This window comes from Leopardus geoffroyi, chromosome E1 (genome assembly GCF_018350155.1).
Source record: "Leopardus geoffroyi isolate Oge1 chromosome E1, O.geoffroyi_Oge1_pat1.0, whole genome shotgun sequence".
Lineage (NCBI taxonomy): Eukaryota > Metazoa > Chordata > Mammalia > Carnivora > Felidae > Leopardus > Leopardus geoffroyi.
In genome coordinates, this window is record NC_059330.1 from 2,483,839 (window position 1) to 2,508,317 (window position 24,479).

Here is a 24,479-nt window from a genome sequence, read left to right on the forward strand (position 1 = left end):
CGTCCTGGGGGCTTGGAGGTTCTGGGGAGGGAGGTGAGGGCCGCGGGAGGAAGTGGGGATGAGGTCAGTGTTCTGGGCTGGGGAGCCAAGCCCGGGGATGGGGGTGGGGGTGGGGGTGGGGGCAGGAACCGAGCCCAAGCAGCGGAGGCGAGGCCTGGAGGAGGAGGGTCAGGCCCTCTGGCTGAGGCCCCCGGTTTCCATCCCACAGGGGAGCAGAACTTCATCAAGTCACTGATCCACTTTGATAAAGACAATATCTCAGACAAGGTTCTGAAGAAGATCGGGGCCTACTGCGCCCAGCCCGACTTCCAGCCCGACATCATCGGCCGGGTCTCGCTGGCGGCCAAGTCCCTGTGCATGTGGGTGCGGGCCATGGAGGTGAGCGGGGTCGCGGGCGGGAAGCGGGGCGGGAGCCCCGGGCTGGGGTGGGGGGGAAGCCCCGGGCGGAGGAGGGGGCAGCGGCCGCTGCAGCCGGACTGTCTCCCCGCAGCTGTACGGGCGGCTGTACCGCGTGGTGGAGCCCAAGCGGGTCAGGATGAACGTGGCCTTGGCCCAGCTTCAGGAGAAGCAAGCCGCGCTGGCTGAGGCCCAGGAGAAGCTGCGGGAGGTGAGCCGAGCCTCGCGCCTGTCTTTTCCGTGGCGGTCCCTCTCCCTGGTTCCTGGGATGCTCCGTTGCCATCGATTTCTCCCCTCCTCCCCTCTGCCTTCCAGTCCCCTCCACCTCCCGCTCTGGGCCCTTCCAGACGGGCTGCCTCTGGCTCAGAAGCTGAGCCCCCCACCCCCACCCACCCCCACCCCCGCGGAGGGTTACGAAGGCATGGCTGGAGCCCTTCCCTTCCCAACTCGACTCGGAGCTGGCGGGCTCTCTCGTGGGCTTTGGGGCCGGGCCCGGAGATGGGTTAAGTGATGAAATCTGGGGTGGCAAATCGGTGTCTGCCAGGGCAGGGGGACAGGGCAAGAGTGTGACGCGGGGGGCCGCAGGCCGGGAAGACTGTGCTTGGCTGGGGGTGGGGCCGCGCTGGAGGGAGAGGGAGTTCCTCACTGGGAGCGGGCCGGACACCCGCAAGGTGACTTCCTCCAAGACATGGGGACAAGTGGGGCGCCCGGGGGGCTCAGTCGGTTGAGCATCTGACTCTTGAGCTCGGCTCAGCTGTCCGTCAGCGGGCCCTGAGTTCAAGCCCCACGTCGAGCTCCACGCTGGGCGTAAACCCTACTTAAGAAGGACGTGCGGGTGAACGGCTCCCGCAGGCAGGGTGCAGAGTGCTATTATCAGGAGCCCGAGAGTCTCCTTGCGTATCCGGTACGTTTTCCACCCCTGCTTCGATAGGATTTCGTATCCACGCGGGGCGAAATTCAGAGGGTAGAAAGAGCAGCCTGCGAGACGCCTCCCTCTCACCCCCTGCTGCCCTTCCTTGGAAACAGCCTCTCTCACAACTTCTCGTGTGTCCGCCCAGGGGCGTCCACGCTCAGATAAGGAAGTGATTTTCATTTCTGTACCTGAGCTCGTTCCATTCTGGTACCTCGTGAGCTTGCGCTGCCCTTGGACCCTGCGCGGGGTTCCGACGGGCGGTGCGCCCTGGCTTGCGTGGCCGTTCCCCTTTCTGACGGGCAGATGCATCGTTTCCAAGCTCCAGATCTGATGCGATCTTTGGCCGTATGGAGGCCTTTGAGTTTTCATACAGCCAAAGCCGGTCACACCGTTTCCGGACGTTTCACCCGCCACCACGTATGGACAGCACGCAGGTCTAATGTCCTCAGATCGGATGAGGACCCTGAGGTTTAGCGAGATGAAGGGACTTTCGAGGTGCCGCCGGAGCTGGGCTGGAGCCCATGCTGCCTGACCCCAAGCCCCGCTCGCCCCCCTCTTTACTGCCAAGTGCAGCGGCCCTCGGGGCCTCTTCCGACCCCTTCTGTGAACAAGCAGCCAGGCCGGGCGAGGGGGCTTCTGTCCTCACGCCCTCCTTCCCTGCCCCGTCCCTGCGGCCGCCGTTACCCCCTCCCCCCCCCCCCCACCAGCCTCTCTCGGGCCGGTCACCCTTTCACCGTCTCTTTCGAGAGTGAACAATCCAGGGCTGGCGAATGGTTTGGGAAGGTTTCTCAGCCCTGGATGGTTCCTGTCCTGGGACAAATAATTACGTGTGACAAGTGGGGCCGTGGGGTCGGCTGCCGACAGCATCATTCACCGGAGAGTGGTTGTAGAGCACCCCACGTTAGGTCTCTTGAGAGCCCCTAGCCGGTAAGAGGAAGCAGACGGGGACCCCAGCTTTGCCCTCTGCCTCTGAAAAGGCTGTGGAGTGTCAGAGGGAAACGTACCTTTCGACAGGCCAGGCCTGCCTCCCCGCCCACTTGCAGGTGGCCCCGAGCCGATGCGGGGCTCCCCCACAGACCGGCCGGTACACATCTCTGGCAGAGCCTGAGCATTTTGAAAGCATCTTGAAAACTTCCAAGTCGGAGCCAGCCGGGGGTGGGAGAGCCTGTACTCAGTGCCAGGGCCCAGCGGTTTGGAAAGAGGCCCCGAGCTCAACTACATCGCTTATCAGCTCAAATCTGGAGTAAATAGTTACTCGCTTGCTGGGGACCCTGAAAATATATTTTCCCGATTCTGACAGGCAGCAAGGGTTACAAACCACTGGCTTAGAAATTGTCTCGGGCACCTGGGTGGCTCAGTCGGTGAAGCATCTGACTCTTGACTTCAGCTCAGGCCACGATCTCCTCGTCCGTGAGATTGAGCCACTCGTCGGGCTCTGTGCTGACAACGCAGAGCCTGCTTGGGATTCTATTCTCTCTCTGCCTCTCTCTCTGTCCTTCCCCTGTACATGCCTGCTCTCTCTCTCTCTCTCTCTCTCTCCATCTCCCCCTCCCCCTCCCCCACTCGTGCTCTCTTTCTGTCTCTAAATAAATAAACTTAAAAAAAAAAAAAAGGAATTGCTCCAGAAGGCCCTGAAATGGGCCAAAACAGAAGCCTAATCTACTGAACATTCACCTTCTTTCTCTCTCGTGCCCCAGTCCTGGTCGTCACATCATCCCGTATAGCGTATCGCAGGCCGTGTGCCGAGACCGTGGGATGGCAGCCAAATGCTACAGAGTAATGACACACACAGATTCCACACATTTGACTACGACCCTGAGGGAGGGTGTTAAATTTCAAAGGTTAAGTCCCTGAGTAAACTAAAGTCCAAGTAAATTAAAATCTGAAAGCAAATCATCCTGCTTTTTCAGAGTTAAAAATCAAGAAGCCAACATTCTCAAGTCAAAGTCCCCAAACCATCCAGCCTCTTATTCTGCTCGGTCTCAGCTGTGCCCTCAGTATCTGGGGAGAATCTGTTTCCTCAAGCTGCGGCCAGGACGGGAAACGGATGTCATTCCTGTGGGACCTCAGAGCCTGCAGCGGCTCCAAATCCTGTCTCTTGTGAGCATCATTTGAAATTCTAAAAAGATTCAAGGGGCGCCTGCGTGGCTTAGTAGGTTAAGCATCCGACTCGATTTCAGCTCAGGTCATGATCTCAGGGTCTGTGAGTTCGAGCCCCGCGTCGGGCTCTGTGTGCTGACAGTGCAGAGCCTGCTGGGGATTCTCTCTTTCCCTCTCTCTCTCTCTGCCCCTCCCCTGCTTGCACGCTTGTGCTGATTCTCAAATAAACTTAAAAAAGAAAAAAAAAGGGCCCAGGAGTTAACATACAGGATTTACAGACAAAATTACGCTCCCAGGAACCAACAATTCTTGTTGCTCCAGAGACCACGGTGAACACTCAGTGGTGTTTGCGGGAATGAGGATACGTGGAGAAAAGCTTGGTTTTTAGCTTCACCAGAATGGCGGTTATCTGGAAATCATGACCTGTGAGTTTACGTCAAACTGCGGAGACACCCTCTCCCACGATAGATTAATATGAGATACGATCCAACCAAAAAGCATTTACCGTGCCGGGGGCAGGTTGGAAGCCCACACGTGTGTATGTATTTCTTGGAGAGGGGCAGTTATTGTGCCTAAAATACACGTAAGTTTCACCACTGTAAATCCACCGTCGCCCATCGCGAAGTGTGGGATCAGGGAGCATTAAGATGTGCCCCGTGTTGTGCAGCCACATGGAAACGCCAAACAGAAATCCCGGCCGTGTCCTTTCAAGTATCTGACCCTCCCCCCCACCCCCACCCCCACCCCCGCCGTGAACACCACGTCCCCCGCTCTGTGTCATGACCAGGCGCGGTCACCCCACACCGCGGTGGCTCATGGTGTTGGCTGTCTTTGTGGAATTGCCGAGGCCCTACAAGAACCGCCTCATGGGCAAGGTTTTCACCTCGCCCCGTGCTTTTCCTAACTGGAAAGTCACCTCCAGCACATTCCTGAACCGAAGCTGCCCTTGCTGCTGCTGAAGCTTGTGCCCCGGGGACCTGGCCAGGCACAAGTCCTCTGCCGTCCGTGGCTCAAGACGCAGCTTTTCCCTCCGGGACCCCCAAGTTGTTCCGGCATGCTCCCTTAAGGCACAGATAATACTTGCATGCCACCTGCCCTAACTGCGTCACCGGGAATCTCAGAACGGAACCCCTCCCTTGTCCCAAGGCTGTGGATGAGCCACCATTGCCTCCTTAGCCCTGAATTAAAAAAAACAAAAAACAAAAAACAACTGAAAAAATGAGACAGCTGCCCTAGTGCCACGTAGGCTTGGCCAAAGCCATTGAAAGCTAGAACCCATAGTACACGCAGAATGTACAGTCTTGCCGTTGAAAACCAGCAAATGTCGTCGTCCAGCCGTCAGTGCCCGGAAACTCCCGGACTTCAGCCGCTTCTGTGCCGAGGCCACGGCGGACCTCGTCCTGCGGCCACCCTCCAGCCCAAGCCCAGTTTCCACGAGGCTGCTCTGTTTCAAGCAGTCCTGCCTCTGCAGAAACGGCCACTCACCTGTGGACGAAGCCACGGTCATCTGCCAAGGTCAGAATATCACAGCGTCGGCTTAAAGCCTTTTTCACCCAGGCGACAGCCAGACCACCGTAAAAACTCAGTGTGCCCAGTGGGAGCCTGTGCAAACCCTCCAAGTCAAAGCACGCGTCCATACCCCAAAGTCTGCCCTTGAGACCCCCAAGGCCCGCCCAAAGTTTCTCAGTGGGTTTCCCGGTCTGCAAATACACTCTGAAGGGATCTGCGAACTAGCAGCCTTCTGTGCCTGGGGGTTCTAAACACACTGAGACGTGAAACCAAAGGGGTTTGGCCAAAACATCACCTTCGGAGACCAGGTGGGAGGATGCGGCTGACATTGTGGGCAGGTGGGCCCACGAGGAGTGACCCCGTCGTCAGACGGACGGACTCAGTCTTGGGCGTCGCTGGGGGGCAGAGTGGAAACGGCCTGAGCTCGGTGGAGCATTCCAGCTTATTCTTTGCTGATTTCACCAGTCAGATGAGCCACGCACCTCCCTCCGGAGAAGGAGTATGTAAAGGCGTGGTGAAAGTCTTCCCACACACCAGGGAATGGCCAAGATAAAAAAAAAAAAGTCATAACAAAACATGGCGCCAGAAGACACAATAAACCCGGGGATGATTCATCCTACCGAGAAGCACTTACAAAGCAAATCTAATGGAAAAATTGGTGTCACCAGAGGGTAAATAAGGAAGAAATGACACCCAGAGAGCAGAAAGAGGACGGTAAGAGAAAAATTGCAGAGAACCGGGAAGAATTCTGGGAAAACGAAAAATGATCAAAGGATGGGCTGTTTGGTAGACGGTAGAGTCAAGGAATATACACAGCCACGCCAACAAGAAACCCAAACCACATACGAGAGAGATTGGAGACACGACCCAACCGATCAGAATTCCTGCAAGACAGAAGCACAGAATCCGGGGTGATAGGAAGCTATTTCACGACCGGTTCGTTGTGCGCAGCGGCCCGTCGGCCGGCCCCCAGGCGCGCACGGCACCAGCCCGGTCGGTCGTGGTCACGGAGGTGCGCGCTGTTGCGCTGTTTTGTGGCCTTTAGCTGTTACCGTCAACCTAGAGACGAAGCGCAGAAGGCTGTGACTTCTGAGCGGGAACGTTGTTGTCAGCCTTGACAACATAAAAATGAAAGTACAGGGGCGCCTGGGTGGCTCAGTCGGTTAAGCGTCTGACCTCAGCTCAGGTCACGATCTCACAGTTGGTGATTTCGAGCCCCGCGTCGGGCTCTGTGCCGACGGCTCGGATCCTGGAGCCTGCTTCCGACTCTGTGTCTCCCTCTCTCTCTGCCCCTCCCCCACTCGTGCTCTGTCTCTCTCTGTCTCTGTCTCTCTCTCCCTCAAAAATAAATGTTAAAAAAATTTTTTTAAGTCTTAAAAGTACAGCTAAAAAAAAAAAGTGGGAGCTGGGTGTCGGTGGGGGTGGGGTAAAGATGGGGCAATGCTTTTGTAGGAGATAAAGCAGGGTTTTAAGATGGTATTCGGCGATAGGAAGGTAAGGAGTTGAAGCATTCTCATGGGCAGGAACAGGGAGGAAGAAATGTAGTCTGGAGGGGAAAGGGTCATCCCTGCGTCCATTGTAGCATAGAGGCCACAGAAATAGTTTCAAACGGACGAACCAGGAAACGGCAGTATGGAATATACCTGAGTGTGTGCAAAACGCCTCTTGCGGAATATTCAAGAAGCAGGTCGCGTTGGCTACCTCGAGGAGGGAGCAGAGTGGATGGGGGGGGGGCGGGGCAGAGAGACTTTTCATGCCCATAATTATCCCTTTTGAATTTTTAAGTCACTTATTCACAAAGCAAACAAAATAAAAAAGAGACAGCAGTGTACAAGGACGTTCATTCCAGCATTGTTAATGATAGAACATGCTGGAAAGACACACATGTCTATCAGAAGGAGACTTGTTATATAAATTACGGTTCAGTCATTCACAAGATTCTTTTGCAGCTGTTAAAGAGAATGAGGCGGCTTGACGAGAACCGATTTGGAGACAAGAAAAAAAATAAAGTACAGTAGTATGTTGGCATTTATCTTTATGAAAAAAATTCATCCAAAGAGATACTTCCCGAGCGCCGGGCACTCTTCTAAGTACAGGGGTTTGGTGGCGAGCAAGGGCCTGCCTTCACCATGCATGTATTTATTACAGGTGGACCCTACGCACGGACCGTGTCTGGAAAGCTACAGGAGAAACGGGCTGGGGCTGGGGCAGGGGTTGGGGCAGGGGCTGCGGCAGGAGTGGGAGGAAGCCAGATCCTTCACCGTGTGTGTTTTTTTTTCCTTCTGATGTGGATTCACTCTTTACGAAAAGACATAAAAGAGGAAAATTATGTTTAAAAAAAAAGACAAAGTGGCGGTGAGGTGTGATAATGGTGTTACGATCGTGGGGGAGATGTCCTTGTTTTGTTCTAGATCTGCACCGGGACGTCTTGAGGCTTGACGTTTCATGAGTCTGTAACTTCCTCTAAGACACTTTGGCAAAGAACAGTAGATGAAATAAGACTGGCCGAATGTTAACAACTGTTGAATATATGTGGCGGGCGTAGAGGTATTCATTATGTGGTTCTTTGTCCTAGGTTTGCAGCTTTCCATAATTTTTGAGTTAAAAAGATAAAAACCTCAACCAGATTAATGTATGTATAAATATGCATGTATGTATTTTAAAAATAGTAGCCTAAGCATAATATTCAGAGATAGGGAGGCAGCTGCCAGAAGAAATAAAAAGAGAAATAGTTCAAAATAATTTGCTACTGAAGAGCGGGACCAGGAGTGGAAGAGGTTTTGTTATAACTCCCTTTTTATCGTATTATTTAGGTCTTTAACCTTATGCATACATTTCTTGTATAAAAAATAGAAACGGTGAAGACAACACCACATGCAATATAAGTAATGAAATCCAGAACGATCGTGGGCTGGCTGCTTCCCCACAGACACAGCTCCGCGGGAAGCCCAATTATAATCAGTGCTGCTGACGAGCCTGGACTGCGCGGGCGGGGGGAGGCAGTCATGTGAGCCTGGCGACAGGTGGCACGCAGGGAAGACCGCCGGACAGCATGGCCTCCAGCGGGCTTAAGCCCACCTGTGCCAGTGCAAGGGCGCCCCTCTCTTTCTAGACCCCCAGCCGGTGTTTCGTCCCTGAGTGGCCCGGCTGACTCACCCCTTCGGAGTGACCCCTTCTTTCCCTGGATGTTAATACCTTCTAACATCACTACCCAGGCTTGACCTGGAAGGCGTGCTGTCACCCGAAGGTGACATTTGGGACCTCCACTTTGCCTTTTTTTTTTTTTAACGTTTATTTATTGTTAAGAAAGAGAGCGTGAGCAGGGGAGGGGCAGAGAGCAAGGGAGACACAGAATCCGAAGCAGGTTCCAGGCTCTGAGCCATCAGCACAGAGCGTGACATGGGGCTCGAACCCCTGAACCGTGAGATCATGACCTGAGCTGAACCCGGATGCTTAACCGACTGAGCCACGCAGCTGCCCTGGGTGCTTTTGCTTTAAAGCCAGTTTCTTGGGGAGTTAATCTGTTGCATTTCCAGGGTCTTTTGGAGGTCAACCTCAGTGGCTGGGCCCATGTCCTGCGCCCTGTGCCCTCCTTCCCACAGCCCAGATGAGGCCCGGTCAGGGGCACCAGGCCAGCACGTGAACTCTGCACAGTTGGATCCCCATCCCTGTGTGGGTCCCTGCACCTGGGCCTTTGCCCCGAATGGAGTCCCTCTTCCTCTCTCCAACAGTTTCTAGATTTTTCTTTCTCTCTCGAGGTCCTGCCTTCGGGCCATGCCACACTGGCGTGGGGTGGCAGTCGTTTCTGTGCCCTCTGATCCTCTCTTGCCAGTGCGACTCATGTGGCTTATTATGCTCCAAGGGGACTGTCTTCCTACCCGGCCTCGAGTTTCATGACAAGAAGTTTCCTGGCCCAAGAAAAGAGTGGCGGAGGGGAAGGGAAGGAAGACCTCACGTCACCACACATATTTTGTCTTGTTTTCTGTCTGCGACAGCCCTTCGGGATAGGGGTTAGCTTCATCATATGGCACACCGGGCCACGGAGGCCCCAAGGCCTCGAAACGGCAGATGGGCCACCGGAACCCCGAGCAGCGCGGCCACAAGAGTGGCGTTTGAGCCGTTCGCTCTGGTCCCTCCCAGGTGGCCGAGAAGCTAGAGATGCTGAAGAAGCAGTACGACGAGAAGCTGGCCCAGAAGGAGGAGCTCCGCAAGAAGTCCGAGGACATGGAAATGAAGCTGGAGCGAGCGGGCTTGCTGGTGTCAGGGCTGGCCAGCGAGAAGGCGCGCTGGGAGGAGACGGTCAAGGTGAGCTCTGGGGGCCCCGCCCCGCCCGGCTCTCCTCCCTGCCCGCCAGGTCCCAGAGCTCCACCCCCTGTCGGCTGAGGGACACTTGGGGGACGTGGGGGAACGGGGGACAGGAGTTCTCCCCCCTCCTATATGGTGCGAGCAGCGGAAAGCGAGTCTGTGCCATTGGGAGGCGGCTCCCGTGTTTGCACAGGCCTGGAGAGCGAGCGCCAGGGCCTTTGCTGTAGCCCATGGACTTGATGACTTTACAGAAACAGTCCCCCCCCCCCTCCCCACCCGCATCCTGTCTCCGCCTTTATGGAGCCCCTGGCTTCAGGAAAGGGTTAGGCCTTATCACCAGAATGTAAACAGGATCACTGTGAAAGACGGCGACTCTGAAGTGATTAGAACCAGGTTGGACTCCTCGGGGCCGAAGGTTTAGGACAAAGCGCCTCTTTGATGGAGCCAGTGTCTGGGGGGGGGGGCGGGGGGGGAGAGCCAGCGCTCCCCAGTGCCCGGGGCCCTCCTTACACCCCCTGCCCGCCCCCCGCCCCCCACCCAGGGCCTGGAGGAGGATCTGGGCTACCTGGTAGGTGACTGTCTCCTGGCCGCCGCCTTCCTGTCCTACATGGGCCCCTTCCTGACCAACTACCGGGATGAGATCGTCACCCAGATATGGATCAGGAAGGTGAGGCAGGGCTCAGGTCCCCGGGAGCTCTTGGGCTCCGAGAGCAGGGCTGCGGGGAGGACGGGGAGACACCCAGCAGGGGCCAGGGACGGGGGCAGGGGCCCCGGGGCGGGGAGCGGGGAGCGGGGCTCGGGGCTCGGGCCTCCAGGCTGACGTCCGGGGCTCTTCCCCGCCCAGATCTGGGAGCTGGGGGTGCCGTGCTCACCGCGCTTCACCTTTGACAACTTCCTGTCCAATCCTACCAAAGTTCGAGACTGGAACATCCAAGGGTTGCCCTCGGATGCCTTTTCCACAGAGAATGGCATCATCGTCACCCGAGGCAACAGGTAAGGAGGCTGCCGGGAGCGGGGGCGGGGCAAGGGCGGAGCCTGTCTTCTGACTGACGGCCCGCCTTCAGGTGGGCACTGATGATTGACCCTCAGGCCCAGGCCCTGAAGTGGATCAAGAACATGGAAGGAAACCAGGTAAAGGCTGGCGGGAGGGGCGGGGCGGGGGCTGCTCTTGTGCCCCTGGCGTCTCTTCCCAAGCCTGCCTCTTCCTGAGGCCCAACCCGGAGTCAGGTTTTACTTTGGGCCCCTCAGCGCGTCTCCTGTCTCATTCCCTTGCTCTCTAGGGCCTCCAGATTATCGACCTGCAGATGAGCAATTACCTTCAAATTCTAGAAAAGGCCATCCAGTTTGGATATCCAGTGCTGCTCCAGAACGTTCAGGAGTATCTGGACCCCACGCTTAACCCTGTGCTCAACAAATCTGTAGCTCGAATCGGTGAGGGTCCAGGCTTCCTATGGGGTTGGGCTGGGGGACAAATCCTAGAGACCAGCCAGCTGGGCCACGAGGTGAGGGGTTGGGGGGGAGGGCCGGCCCTCAGACTGTGGCCCTCCACTCACACAGCCCCGGGCTGGGCCCATTAGGGCAGCTGGATGCGGGCTGGGGGCTGGGCCAGCCCACACCTGGTCACCAGGGCTCCTTTGCCCTTGACCCTGGCCCGGGCTGCAGGCGGCCGGCTGCTGATGCGCATTGCAGACAAGGAGGTGGAGTACAACAGCAATTTCCGTTTCTACATCACCACCAAGCTCTCCAACCCCCACTACAGCCCTGAGACCTCGGCCAAGACCACCATCGTCAACTTTGCTGTGAAGGAACAGGTGGGGGCGGGGGCTGCAGCCTGGACCCAGCTAGCGAGGAGCAGGAAGCACCCGGAGAGTCGAGTCGAGGCGGCCGGCGGGGTGGAGACAAAGGCCCCCTGCGCTGGGCGGCAGGGGACGAGGTGGGGGGAGGCGTGACCGGGTGCCAGGGGGGTGCCGCCACCAGAGCGCGTCCCCGTGTTCCCAGGGCCTGGAGGCTCAGCTGCTGGGCATCGTGGTCCGGAAGGAGCGGCCGGAGCTGGAGGAACAGAAGGACTCACTGGTCATCAACATCGCTGCCGGCAAGAGGAAGCTCAAGGAGCTGGAGGACGAGATCCTTCGGTGAGAGTGCACCCGCCGCTGCCACCCACCGCCCAGCCCAGCCAGAATCCCGGGTGTGGGCAGGCCGGGGCGGGAGGACTCCCCACCTCCCCACCCGCCTACCTGCGCTTCCCTTCAGGCTGCTGAATGAGGCCACGGGCTCCCTGCTCGACGACGTGCAGCTGGTGAACACCCTTCGTACCTCCAAGATGACCGCCACCGAGGTGACCGAGCAGCTGGAGACCAGCGAGACCACAGAGATCAACATCGACTTGGCCCGCGAGGTGAGCCTCGCCCCTCGCTCCGTGCCCAGCCCCGTGGCCACCGCCCCCCCGCCCCCCGCAATTCCACTCCCGCCAGCACCGTGGCTGCTTCCCCCCCTACCCCTGCCCTGACTCTGTCCCACCCAGCACCATGGCCGCTCCCCACCACCCCTGCCCTGACCCTGTCCCCCATCCACCCCCCCAGCCCCGTGGCCGCTTCCCCCCCAGCCCCTGCCCTGACCCTGTCCTCCATCCACCCCCCCAGCCCCGTGGCCGCTCCCCGCCCCCAGCCCCTGCCCTGACCCTGTCCCCCATCCACCCCCCCAGCCCCGTGGCCACTTCCCCCCCAGCCCCTGCCCTGACCCTGTCCCCCATCCACCCCCCCAGCCCCGTGGCCGCTCCCCGCCCCCAGCCCCTGCCCTGACCCTGTCCCCCATCCACCCCCCAGCCCTGTGGCCGCTTCCCCCCCTACCCCGGCCCTGACCCGGTCCCCCGCCCAACCCCCAGCCCCGTGGTTGCTCCCCCGCCACCCTGCCCTGACTCTGCCCCTCCACAGGCTTACCGCCCGTGTGCCCAGAGGGCGTCGGTTCTGTTCTTCGTGCTCAACGACATGGGCCGTATCGACCCCATGTACCAGTTCTCGCTGGACGCCTACATCAACCTCTTCGTCCTCAGCATCGACAAGAGCCACCGCAGCAACAAGCTGGAGGACCGCATCGACTACCTGAACGAGTACCACACCTACGCTGTGTACAGGTGTGCGCCCCGCGCCTCCGGAGCCCCCCACCTCCCCCGCATCTGCCAGGACGCTCCCGCGCCAGTGCTGCCCGATGCCACGGCCACTGGCCTGTCTCCTGCTCCCCGTGGGGACAGAGCACGAGCTCCTTGAGCCGTGCTCGTATCTGCTAGGGTCCACGCTGCCGGCGCATCTCCAGTGGCCACGTGCCCCGCAAGCACTGGGAATCTCAGTGAAATCCAGATGCGCATCCAGCAGGCTGGGGCAGGGCCTGGTCCCGGGTAGGGGGCGGGGGGGGACCACACTCTTTGTCCTCCTGCTTCCTTCAGGGTCCTCGCCCCTGACCAGCACCCACAGCCTCCTCCCGGCCACCCAGGCCTTGAGCCCCGCGGGTTCACTTGTGAATCTTTCTGCAGACCGTCCCCGCTCGGCTCCCCACGGCCGCTCCAAGGCCCGTTAGCTTATGCTCCGGCTCTCCCGGGAGTCCTCCCTGCTCCTCCTCTTCCACGCCTGCACCGGGCGGCTCCTCTCAGAAACTGTCCATCGGGGGCCCCCTGCCCTGCCATCCCTCGGAGGCCCGGCCACCCCGTACAGGACCCGTCACGTCACCGCTTAGTCGATGGGCTCTCTGTCTGTCCTCCCTCTTCAGCTGACCTCCTCCAGGACAGAGGCTGGGGAGGCTGGGGCTCAGAGATGACTCTGCCTTTAGGACCTGCAGAGTAGGGGTCAAGTCGATGCTGCGTGTTGTTTAATGGAAACGAATGACTGGTTTCACCAGTGAGCTCTCTAGGTCCCTGAGGGCTTGGCAGTTGACGAGAGGTTTGGGCTAGATGCCGATTCAGGCCCTTCCTGTGCGTGAGGCTCCGCGATCGTAGGACCTGCACTCAGTAACCATCCACGTTCTGCTCCCTGCCCCCTCCGCCCTCCGGGTGCCCGTCTCTCAGGTACACCTGCCGCACCCTTTTTGAGCGCCACAAGCTACTCTTCAGTTTCCAGATGTGTGCCAAAATCCTGGAGACCTCTGGCAAGCTCAACACGGACGAGTACAACTTCTTTCTCCGCGGGGGTGTGGTGAGTCGGTCAGAGGCGTCAGGGTTGGGGACGGGGACATGTATGACCAGGACTCCGGGCCGGACTGTCAGGCCCAAGGCTCCAGCGAGCGAGCCAAGGAAAAGTGCCAGGAGCAGGTGTGTCCGGCTCCCTGGGGATGCGGGGGGCGGGGGGGGGGGGCTCTCACATTACAGGTGAGGATTTGGGGCCCCTCTTACCTGTGACCCACTGACAGGTGTGGTCTCTTGCCTCTTTCACTGCTGCTCAAGCCCCTCCTTTCCCGGCCTGGGTTCCATGGTCACCGTTACATGCTCCCCCCACCCCACAGGCACCCTCAGCACCCAGTCCCGTATTGCTTTTGCTTGGCGAAACCACCACTCTGGCTGGATCTTGCTCTCCTGTTCCTGTGTGGCCCAGGAGGCTGGGCCTAGCTGGAGAAAAACACTCCCACACCGAATGGACTCCCTTTAAATCCACGAGGCCCTTAAAACTGCCAGACAGGGGTGCCTGGGTGGCTCAGTCAGTTAAGGTCACGAAGTCATGACCGACTTCGGCTCAGGTCATGATCTCACGGTCCGTGGGTTCAAGCCCCGCATCGGGCTCTGTGCTGACAGTTAGGAGCCTGGAGCCTGCTTCAGATTCTGGGTCTCCCTCTCTCTCTGCCCCTCCTCTGCTCATTCTCATTCTCTCTCTCTCTCTCTCTCTCTCTCTCTCAAAACTCTCTCTCAAAAATGAATAAACTTTAAAAACAAATTTAAAAACACCTGCCAGACGGCGACACCACGTTTCCTGGGCTGGCCTCTCTCCACCCTCCTGGACAATGCCGGGCACTTCTCCTCTCATCCGGGTTACCAATAACTAAGAGCCTCTCAATGCTCCCCACCCCCAGTCTGTCAGCATGCCCACCTCCCTGGTGTCACCTCCCATGGCCTGCCCTGCCCCCCCCCCCCCCCCAGGGCTCCTGCATTCGCTGTCCCTTCTGCCACAGGTGCGCCCGCAGCTCCCACTCACCAACTTTAACGCTGGACTCAGATTGCACCTCCCCGAGACCTCCTTGACTTTCCTATTTAATACTTCCAACTACCCCCGGAACTCCCGATCTTTTATATGCTGTTCAGCTCATTCTACTCTGGCGCGGCCTTGCCATCTTTACCTAGCACTGGATAACTTAATTGTTTATGTCTTTGGCTCATTGTCTGCCCTCCCATGTTGGAAAATAAGCCCCTCAGGGGCAGAGATATGTGCCCTTTACATTCAGCGCCGCGTCCCAGTGCTTGCTGAAGAGGGCGAAGAAGGCAAGGGGCCTTTCTGCAGGGCGAGGTCATTAGGGCGAGAGACAGTGTCACCAGGAAGCCAGCAGAGGGCGCCAGCTCCCCAAATTTGCACCGTGAGGTGTCCGCTCGGTGCCGGGGAGACCCTGCCCCGTCCCTCCCACCCCCCCCTCCAAGTGGCTTCCGCAGTCCAGGCAGAGCCCAGTGCCTCTGGGACTCCCATAGTCCTTTCCTCGTGGTGCCCGATGCAGGGTCTCGGCTGCCTCATCATTAATTGCTTTGGAGGGGGTTCCGGTCAGTCCCCTTCCTCCTCTCTCCTTGCCCAGGTCCTGGATCGCGAGGGCCAGATGGATAACCCGTGTACGAGCTGGCTCGCCGACGCCTACTGGGACAACATCACAGAGCTGGACAAACTGACCAACTTCCACGGGCTCATGAACTCCTTCGAGCAATACCCTCGTGACTGGCACCTGTGGTATACCAGCGCCACCCCGGAGAAGGCCATGCTGCCAGGTGCCCCCTCCCCGCCGGGCCCTTCCCCTCGTTCCCTGTCCCTGTCCCCGTCCCCTCCGAGCGTCTGCTTCCCGGCCCTCTCCGTCCCCAGGCGAGTGGGAAAACGCCTGCAATGAGATGCAGCGAATGCTGATCGTGCGCTCCCTGCGCCAGGACCGGGTGGCCTTCTGTGTCGCCTCGTTCATCGTCTCCAATCTCGGCTCCCGCTTCGTGGAGCCGCCCGTGCTCAACATGAAGCTGGTCAGTGGCTTGGTTTCCTCCTTGCCCCCCACACCCCCGGTCCTTCTTGCCTCGCTCTGCGGTGCCCCCAACCTCTGCTCTTGGGCAGTCCCCGCTCCCCCGACCCTGCCCCGCCTCACGTGGCCTTCTCACACCCCCGTGCTTCTGGCAGGTTCTGGAGGATTCGACCCCACGCACCCCGCTGGTGTTCATCCTGTCTCCCGGTGTGGACCCCTCCGGCGCCCTGCTCCAGCTGGCGGAGCACATGGGCATGGCCCAGCGTTTCCACGCCCTGTCCCTGGGCCAGGGCCAGGCCCCCATTGCCGCCCGGCTCCTGCGAGAGGGGGTCCTTCAGGGTCAGTGTCCCGTCCTGCTCCCCAGCCCCCGTCCCTGGTGCGCGTCTTACTCCCCGGAAGCCCCGGCCTCCGTCACACTACCGTGACCGCAGCCCCCGCCTCTCCAGAGGGGCCCCCGGGACCCCTTCCCCCCACACGCGCGGAATCGGGTGCGACGTGCGGGGACACACGGGGCTCGGGGAAGGGCTCCCACTGAATCCAGTGCCCCCTTGCAGGACACTGGGTATTCCTAGCTAACTGCCACCTGTCGCTGTCTTGGATGCCCAACCTGGACAAGCTGGTAGAGCAGCTGCAGCTGGAAGAACCTCACCCTTCCTTCCGCCTCTGGCTCAGCTCCAGCCCCCACCCGGACTTCCCCATCTCCATCCTGCAGGCCAGCGTCAAGATGACCACGGAACCGCCAAAGGTACGGCGGGCGCCGGCCGCGCCGCCCGGCCCGGCTCTCTTGCGGCCGGTGCCAGCGGGAGGCCCAGCCTTAACAGCCGCCTGGCCTTCGGGCTCTGCTCCCCTCTCGAGAGACCCCCCTCGCCTCTTCCCTCCGTGCGCCAGGCTCTTAGCACAGAGCGGTAACATCCAACACCGCCAGCCGGTTACCCGGTGCCCGGCATCGTCCCTTTACCAAATTCGTTTAGAACACACACACCCTATCGGGTAGGTACCGTCACCCCCATTTCACAGAGAGGAAGCTGAGGCACAGAAGAGTAAACAGCTAGTCCACAGCGCCTTCCTGCCTCCCGGCATTTCCTTCCACCTCTCCCCAGTGGCCCCGGCTTCCGGCCCTTCTCCCTCCAGCTCTGCTGAAATGTTTCTCTCCAGCCCGGAGGTCGCCACTGAATGCAGCCACACCGATCACGTTCCTGTGTCCCCTCTGTTCACCTCTGCTTACGCCACTCGCCACTCGAGTCGCTTGTCGGCGCTTTTAGTCAAGACGCAAACCCTCGCTGACCCGGCCTGTGAGCCCCCTCCCCCCACCCTGTGCCTCTGGGCCCCACCTACCCCTTCTCCCTTCCCTCTCCTCGCTCCACCCTCAACTCTTAAAGTATCTTGTTCCTCTTCCTCCGGACTCTGCACCGTCCTGCCCCAAGGCTTCCGCACAAGCTGCTGGGCACCCCCTCCCCCACCCCGCCGCCCCCTCCTTCGCCCCTTCAGGCCTCAGCCCTCCTCGTTGAGCTCAGCATCCCAGTGATACACTCTCACAGAACCTTCCCGCTGGTCCTTTTACCGTGTGAGTTTGGTTCTGACGAGCGCCTGCTGTCTTCTCTAGACTGGAAACTCCGCGAAGCCAGAGGACACATCTTTGGTCTCTCTCTCTCTCTCTCTCTCTCTCTCTCTCTCTGTCTTGCTTACCTTGTGACTAGCACCTGTACATAATAGGTACTCAACCAGTAAGTCTGGACACACGTCTTTCATCATGTAAATCCTCCTGGCCTGCCTTGGGGCAGTTGACACAGTGAACGGTCCCCCCACCCTTTCCCTGACACGCGCTTGGGGTTCTCCCTCCGTCTCCCGCCACATCACTTATCACGCCTGTGTTTCCTTTTCCTCTTGGCCTCTGATCGTATCTCCAGGCTTGGTCCTTGACCTCCAACTTGGCTCATTCTCCGTTTCCCCCTTTCACAACTCGATGGAGAAATGGTCCTCTTCCTGATCCTGCCCAGTCCTTGTCTCTGGCCCCGGGAAGCAAACGCACTCCCGGGTCTGAATTCCATCTGGCAACGAGGCGTTTCCTCCTGGCACGCCAGAACCATAAATCCCGTACTCTCGGAGCAAGTGGCCAGCCCGCCACCGCAGATGATCTCCTCGGCCCAGTTCTGTTAGCGGCGCCTCCGTTTTTCGAAGAACCTCTTTTTGCTTTCCAAGAAAGGTGTACGCCTTGGTGGCTAGAGGGCCCTCTGTTGGCCGAGCGCCCCGCGAGGGGCACAGGTGTGTCAGAGCGGAGGCAGGTGCTACTTCTGGCCGCATAAGAAGGTGGATTCTGGGGGCGGCCTGGGAGGAGGTGGGATGGTCTGCGGGGGGGGGGGGGGGGGGGGGGGGGAGGGGGGAGGGGAGGCTCGCCCTGGCTCCACCCAGGGGAGATTTGTCCTCACCACCCGGGGTCTGCAGAACCTCTGGGCGTGAGCCAGACCTTCAGGGAAGGCCGAACATTCACGGCCTACTTGTTTGCAACAGGATTTCTCTCCGTATTGAAGAGGGCACTATTTTTAAATGTTTTACTTGGAAATCATTGGAAACTTACGCAAGAGTTGTAAGAACAAGATTACTCTAGGGTTCCTGGCTGGCTCCATTGGCAGAGAGTGTGACCCTTGATCTCAGAGTGTTGAGTTCAAGCCCCACATTGGGCCTGGAGCCTACTTCAAACAAACAAACAAACAAACAAACAAACAAACAAAAACAGAAGAAGAAGAACACAAACACTATGTCCTCACAGCCTCACACCCGTGGACTCGTTACCCAGACTCTTCCATTGTTAACATTTTGCCTCACCGGCCTTATCATTTGATCTCTCTCTGCGTCTCCACACACACATGCTGTCTCCGAACGCCGAGAGTAAACTGGGAAAGACATCATGGTCTTTTCCCACTAATACTTCAGTGTATTTTGGCATAAAGGGCTCAATCCTGAGAAGGATTTTTATTTTTTTTCAATACACACTACAGCACAACTGCCCAACCTCAATAAACGGATAGAGCGTTTGAACCCAATCTATTATATATTCCAATTGTGGTAAAGGACCCAGTCATGTCCTTTTTAAAATTCTCCCCCAGCACAGGATCTGTTCTAGGTCAGGTATTGCAATTTTGTTGTCCTGTGAAAGAGGCCAGTGTTTGCATCGGGATACACGAAAGCAGCCCCAATAGTCAAGGGGACGGTGGCTCATTCGAGTCTTACAAGTAAGAAGGTCCCCATGACCACAGCCTCCAGTCGCCGGTTTGGGTGCGATTCTGGAGTGGTATTCTTGGTTGGATCACTGCCTGCCTTCTAGTCCTTTCCTTTTCATTAAATATTAAGCAGATACAAAAGAATATAAAATACATACAAGAGGGGGTGCCTGGGTGGCTCGGTGCGTTGAGCGTCCGACTCTTGATTTCAGCTCCGATCACGATCCCAGAGTCAAGGGATCAAGCCCCGCATCAGGCTCCGCGCTGAGTGTAGGACCTGCTAGGGCTTCTCTCTCTCCCTCCCTCCGCCCCTCTCCCCTACACCTGTTTGCACCCTCTCTCAAAAAAAAAAAAATTCTAAAATATATGCAAAGATATAAAGGATCCCCATTCATTTTTAAAAACATTTTAAACATCTTTATTTAGTTTTGAGAGACAGCGTGAGCGGAGGAAGGGCAGAGAGGAGAGAGAGAGGGAGACACAGGATCTGAAGCAGGCTCTGAGCTGTCAGCACAGAGCCCGACAGAGCCCCACGTGGGGCTTGAACCCAGCAACTATGAGATCCTGGCCTGAGCCGAAGTCGGATGCTCAACCGACTGAGCCACCCAGGCGCCCCCATGGATCCCAATTCAATACACACCTGTGTGCCCATCTTCCTGTGTAAGAAAGATGATTCCCATTCCCACCGCCCTCCCCACTCGGCTGCAGCCGCTTTTCTCAAGGTGCGTCTGGCTAACACACACATTCATCTGTGCCTTGCTTGTTTCATTCAGCGCTGGGTACTTGACGTTGATTCACGCTGCTTATGTTTCACGGTTCCTCATATGCTCCACAACCTAATCCTTCGTCCGCTTTGTGTTTTGCGGGTTGTCTTCCCCCCCCCCCCCTCTTGTTAACTATTATTATTGGTGAATAGAGATCCTTAATTTGTATGAGATGGAATTTAGCTCTTCTCTTCTTTATGGCTTGTGCTCCTAGGTCTCGTTCAAGAAATCTTTGCTCACTGCGAGGTTGTAAAGGCACTCCCTTGTCTTCAAAACCGTTTTATAGGGGCACCTGGGCGGCTCCGTCGGTTAAGCGTCCGACCTCGGCTCAGGTCGTGACCTCACGGTTTGTGAGTTCGAGCCCCACATCGGGCTCTATGCCGAGAGCTCAGAGCCTGGAGCCTGCTTCAGATTCTGTGTCTCCCTCTCTTTCTGTCCTTCCCCTGCTCGCTCACTCTCTCTTCCTCTCAAAAATAAACAAACATAAAAAGAAAGAGTTTTATACCCTGACTTTCACATTCATGTGTCTTAACCACTTGAGATGGATCCTTGTGAGTGTGGAATGAGGCAGAAGTCTAATTCTGTTGCCCCCCAGCCCCCCACGTAGATAACCCATTCTCCCAGTACCATCATCAAATAGCCCACCATCACCCTTGCGATGTTCGATGCCTGCCAGGCCTGAACTCCCCTTTACACACACCTAGGTTTCTGGGCCCTTTATCTCTGTTCACTGGTCAGGTTGTTTATATTCAGGTCAGTATGGACCGTCTCAGTTCCTGTTTGGCTCCATAATAATGCTGGATAGCTGGTAAGGCAAGTCTCTTTACCTCATTCTTCTTCAGGCTATGCCATGGCCTTTGATTCTCCAGCAGAAATGTTGGAATTAGCTTGTCAAGTTCCACAAACAAAACCCTGTGGATCACTTTGCAGGAAATCAACGTCTTTAGTAGATCGAGTCTCCCAATCCGTGATTATAGTACGTCTCTCTCCACGTAATCTTTATTCCAATAAAGTTTTGTCATTCTCTCTGTGAAGATTTGTCCATTTTTACTGGACTTATTCCTAGACACGTTACATATTTTGATGTTATAAATGACAGTATTCTTGCTTACATATTTTCCCGACTCCGTTCTGTCCCTCATAGACGGGGCTTCTTAAAGCACCGTTTCAACCTATTGCGGTAGTACGCGAGACAGAAAGTGGCCCCGTGACTCCTGGTGAACCACGGCCCTTCTGACCCCACCTGAGTGCTCGAGCTTGACTTCAGTTAGGCCCATCTCCTTACTTATTCTCCCCTTTGTGCCTTTATTCCCTCAATTCTTTCCATCTCCAGGAGACCCATGCCCTCCTCTCAGCCTGGTGACCTCCTTCCCGTTTGTGAGACTCAGTCCAAATCCCGACCTGTTCTCGAAGCCTGATAAATCTATCACGTGGCATGCCCCTCCTCGATGATACACTACGGCTCCTCTGATCTACACTGAACCGCTGTACCTAATGGTGTACGTTTTTGTCCGTCAATAGTTGCACGGATAGGTCCTCGTGTTTTCTGGTATTCCCAAATCGAGCCGGCCTGCCCGCCGTCGAGAACATCATGGCTGAGAGGATCAAAAGTGGGGGGACAAGGAGGCAGAGCTCCCAGTAGCCCACACAGTGCCCGCGTGCAAGTCAGAGAAAGGCACCCACCCAGTGCTGTGAATCAGTGCACATCCTGGCGCGCAGGTCAAGGGCTGCACTGCAGCCCTCACTGACCTCTTCGGCCAGTGCCCTTGTGCAGTAAGCAGCCTCCACAACTGTGGCGGTGCTACTGGCAGGGCTTGGCACGATGCACATCACCCCACCTCCGCGCTGCACTGTCCCCAGGGCCTAAAGGCCAACATGACGCGCCTCTACCAGCTGATGACGGAATCGCAGTTTTCCCGCTGCTCCAAACCTGCCAAGTATAAGAAGCTTCTGTTTGCCCTCTGCTTCTTCCATTCCGTGTTGCTGGAGCGCAAAAAGTTCCTGCAGCTCGGCTGGAACATCGTCTACGGCTTCAATGACTCTGACTTTGAGGTTTGTGTTAGCAGGGGGCCGGCATCCCAGCGCCCCCTCCCCTTACACTTCCCGCCTTGCGGCTCCTCCCCCTCCCCCCCACCCCCCCCCCCCCCCCCCCCCCGCCACCGAGGGAAGTTCCTCCCCTAACTGTGTGTGGGGGTGGGGGTGGGGGGCTGGGACCACGCACAGGTGTCGGAGAACTTGCTGAGTCTCTACCTGGAGGAGTACGAGGAGACACCCTGGGATGCCCTCAAGTACCTCATCGCCGGCGTCAACTACGGCGGGCACGTCACCGATGACTGGGACCGGCGGCTGCTCACCACCTACATCAACGACTATTTCTGTGACCAGACTCTCTCAACCCCCTTCTACCGGTGAGGGGGAGGTGGCGCCGAACAGGGGGCCAGAGGACACCCGGCAGACCAGGTGGCAGGACTGGGGTTGCTGGGAGCATTATTGGAGGGGAGGGCCCCCTGCAGAGGCCCTCTGCAGAGGGGCCAGGGTCTTGGCCTGGCGCCGAAGCCCCAGAGTGTGGCCCACAGCGTGGTGAGAATTATGCTGTGGGTCGCCAGGTTGTCAGCACTGGAGACTTACTTCATCCCCAAAGATGGGAGTCTGGCCTCTTACAAGGAGTACATCAGCATGTTGCCCACCATGGACCCCCCTGAGGCCTTTGGCCAGCACCCCAACGCGGATGTGGCCTCCCAGATCACTGAGGCGCGGACTCTCTTTGAGACTCTGCTGTCCCTGCAACCCCAGATTACACCCACCAGGGCGGGAGGCCAGAGCCGAGAAGAGAAGGTAGGCAGGGTTGGATGCCGGGGGAGGGGGGGGAAGGGGGGGTGCGGGGAGGAGAGAGGCCCCCCACTCAGAGCCCCTGCCGGTCAGGTCCTCGAGCTGGCTGCAGATGTGAAACAGAAAATCCCTGAAATGATCGACTACGAGGGGACCCGGAAACTGCTGGCCATGGACCCCTCCCCCCTCAACGTGGTCCTTCTGCAGGAAATCCAGAGATACAACAAGCTTATGGAGACCATCCTGTAAGATGGAGAGGGGCTCGGTGGGGAGGGGGCGGGAGGAAAGGCGCCCCCCAGCCCCCCACCTGAGATGGCTCTGCCAGGCCCTTCTCTAAGCTCCCACCTCGCCCTGCCCAGGTTTTCCCTGACAGATCTAGAAAAAGGCATCCAGGGCCTCATCGTCATGTCTACAAGCCTGGAAGAGATTTTCAACTGCATCTTCGATGCCCACGTCCCGCCACTCTGGGGGAAGGCAAGATGACCTAGCTGTCGATCCTCCTGCAACAATGAGCTGACCTCTGGCCCCGGTGCCCTCAGCCTCCCGGTTGCAGGAGCGAAACCAGGGAGCCTGGGTTTTGGAGCCAGACAGATTCAAATCTGAAAGCTGGCTCTGCCGTTCACAGACTGGCTTGGCGGTTATTAACTCAGGGACTTAGGGCGAGTCACTAACCTCTCTGAAGACGCGTCAGGGATTCCTAGTGCTGTGTGCAACTCTCAGTAGGTGCTTCCTTAACGGTAACCGGACAGCACTGTTGCTGGCGTGGTTAACTAGTGGTCGCTTTATGCTTCTTCCCCGGGAGGGGGCTTTTGGAGACAGCTTTGCCAGCCGTGACGGGGGACCCGGCCGACACCACATCTCCTCCTATCTGCCCCGAGCGCACCAAGTAAAGATTTGCACGCGTGAACGAATGAACGCGTACACACGCACCGCCTCCCCCTCCCCCAGGCGTATCCCTCACAAAAGCCACTGGCCTCGTGGACACGGGACTTGGCCACACGTGTGGAGCAGTTTGAGCTGTGGGCCAGCCGGGCCCGGCCTCCCGTGATCTTCTGGCTGTCCGGCTTCACCTTCCCCACCGGCTTCCTCACCGCCGTGCTGCAGGCCTCAGCTCGCCAAAATAACGTGAGCCACATGCTAAGTGTGACGGGGGGGGGGGGGGGGGGGGGGGTGCTGGCCACCTGCGATTGCTCCTCTCTGGGGGTCCTCCCTTATTCTCACCTTCCATCCCCAGATTTCGGTGGACAGCCTCTCCTGGGAGTTTATTGTTTCCACCGTGGATGACAGCAACCTCGTGTACCCACCCAAGGTGGGAGCCAGATGTGCTCCGACTGGGACCAGAGGCGGGTCTGGTGGAGGAGGGCGCTGGGAGCAAAGGGGGGAAACAGCTGGTTGGCAAGGGAGAAGGGAGGCCAGAGGCCAGGGGTGCTGGCAGCCTCGGGTCCAGACTTCTCCCCGTGTCTTCCCAGGACGGCGTGTGGGTCCGGGGCCTGTACCTGGAGGGCGCCGGCTGGGACTGGAAGAACTCCTGCCTGGTGGAGGCGGACCCCATGCAGCTCGTCTGCCTCATGCCCACCATCCACTTCAGGCCGGCAGAAAGCCGAAAGAAGAGCGCCAAGGGTGGGATGGCGCCCCGAGTTTGGATCCCAACCCCTCCTCTGCCCCGCCCCTCCCCCCACACCTGTGCCTGCTCTCCCAGAGGCCCCAGCGCTCTGACTCCCATCCCCTCTCCTTTCCCTCAGGCATGTACTCCTGTCCCTGCTATTACTATCCCAACCGGGCAGGCAGCTCAGACCGAGCCTCCTTCGTCATTGGCATCGACCTCCGGTCCGGGACCATGACATCTGACCACTGGATCAAGAGGGGCACCGCTCTACTCATGAGCCTGGACAACTGAGGAGGCCTCCTCTTCCTCCCCGCTTGAGGGAGGGTCGGGGACTCTAGGGGCCAAGACTGATAATGCACTTCGGACCAGGGCTGGACTTAACTCTGGCCTTGGCCGTGGTTGAATGCGCCGCGGGATGGGGCCCTGGAGCTGGCTAGCCTTTAATAAAGGTGGAAGGATTGTCTTGGAGCTCAGAGCAGGAAAACACCCGCAACCACAAGCCTTAAGCCTTAAGCCTCTCAATGGGGTGGTGGGGGTTTGGGGAGGGAGGAAGCCCGGATCTCACAGAGGAAGCGAACCCCTGCGAGCTACTGCTTTTGGACTGGGAAAGGAGCTTGGGAAGCGGGAGGTGTGGCCTTGAACGAGGGGGCAGGGCTGTG

At 58.2% G+C, this 24,479-nt stretch overlaps 1 protein-coding gene and 1 long non-coding RNA gene across 2 annotated transcripts in view; one reads left to right on the top strand and one right to left on the bottom strand.

Annotated features, from left to right (window-relative positions):
• DNAH2 (dynein axonemal heavy chain 2) overlaps window positions 1-24,313 on the top strand; it is a 94,295-nt gene extending 69,982 nt beyond the window's left edge. Inside the window, 25 exon segments of the mRNA XM_045487332.1 lie at window positions 209-378; window positions 491-607; window positions 9,059-9,223; window positions 9,765-9,890; window positions 10,068-10,216; window positions 10,288-10,354; window positions 10,504-10,654; window positions 10,886-11,034; window positions 11,222-11,355; window positions 11,474-11,618; window positions 12,154-12,353; window positions 13,278-13,404; window positions 14,981-15,167; window positions 15,259-15,407; window positions 15,559-15,742; window positions 15,958-16,148; window positions 21,246-21,437; window positions 21,609-21,793; window positions 21,992-22,220; window positions 22,308-22,459; window positions 22,574-22,688; window positions 23,163-23,339; window positions 23,449-23,523; window positions 23,684-23,834; window positions 23,957-24,313. Coding sequence (XP_045343288.1) covers window positions 209-378; window positions 491-607; window positions 9,059-9,223; window positions 9,765-9,890; window positions 10,068-10,216; window positions 10,288-10,354; window positions 10,504-10,654; window positions 10,886-11,034; window positions 11,222-11,355; window positions 11,474-11,618; window positions 12,154-12,353; window positions 13,278-13,404; window positions 14,981-15,167; window positions 15,259-15,407; window positions 15,559-15,742; window positions 15,958-16,148; window positions 21,246-21,437; window positions 21,609-21,793; window positions 21,992-22,220; window positions 22,308-22,459; window positions 22,574-22,688; window positions 23,163-23,339; window positions 23,449-23,523; window positions 23,684-23,834; window positions 23,957-24,111 — 3,842 coding nt within the window. The 3' untranslated portion in view covers window positions 24,112-24,313.
• LOC123602977 lies at window positions 9,075-9,757 on the bottom strand. Its single transcript, XR_006714654.1, has 2 exons — window positions 9,561-9,757; window positions 9,075-9,204 (listed from the first exon to the last, which is right to left on the bottom strand). It is a non-coding gene; the product is annotated as an uncharacterized LOC123602977 (long non-coding RNA).
• Window positions 24,314-24,479: the final 166 nt, after the last annotated feature.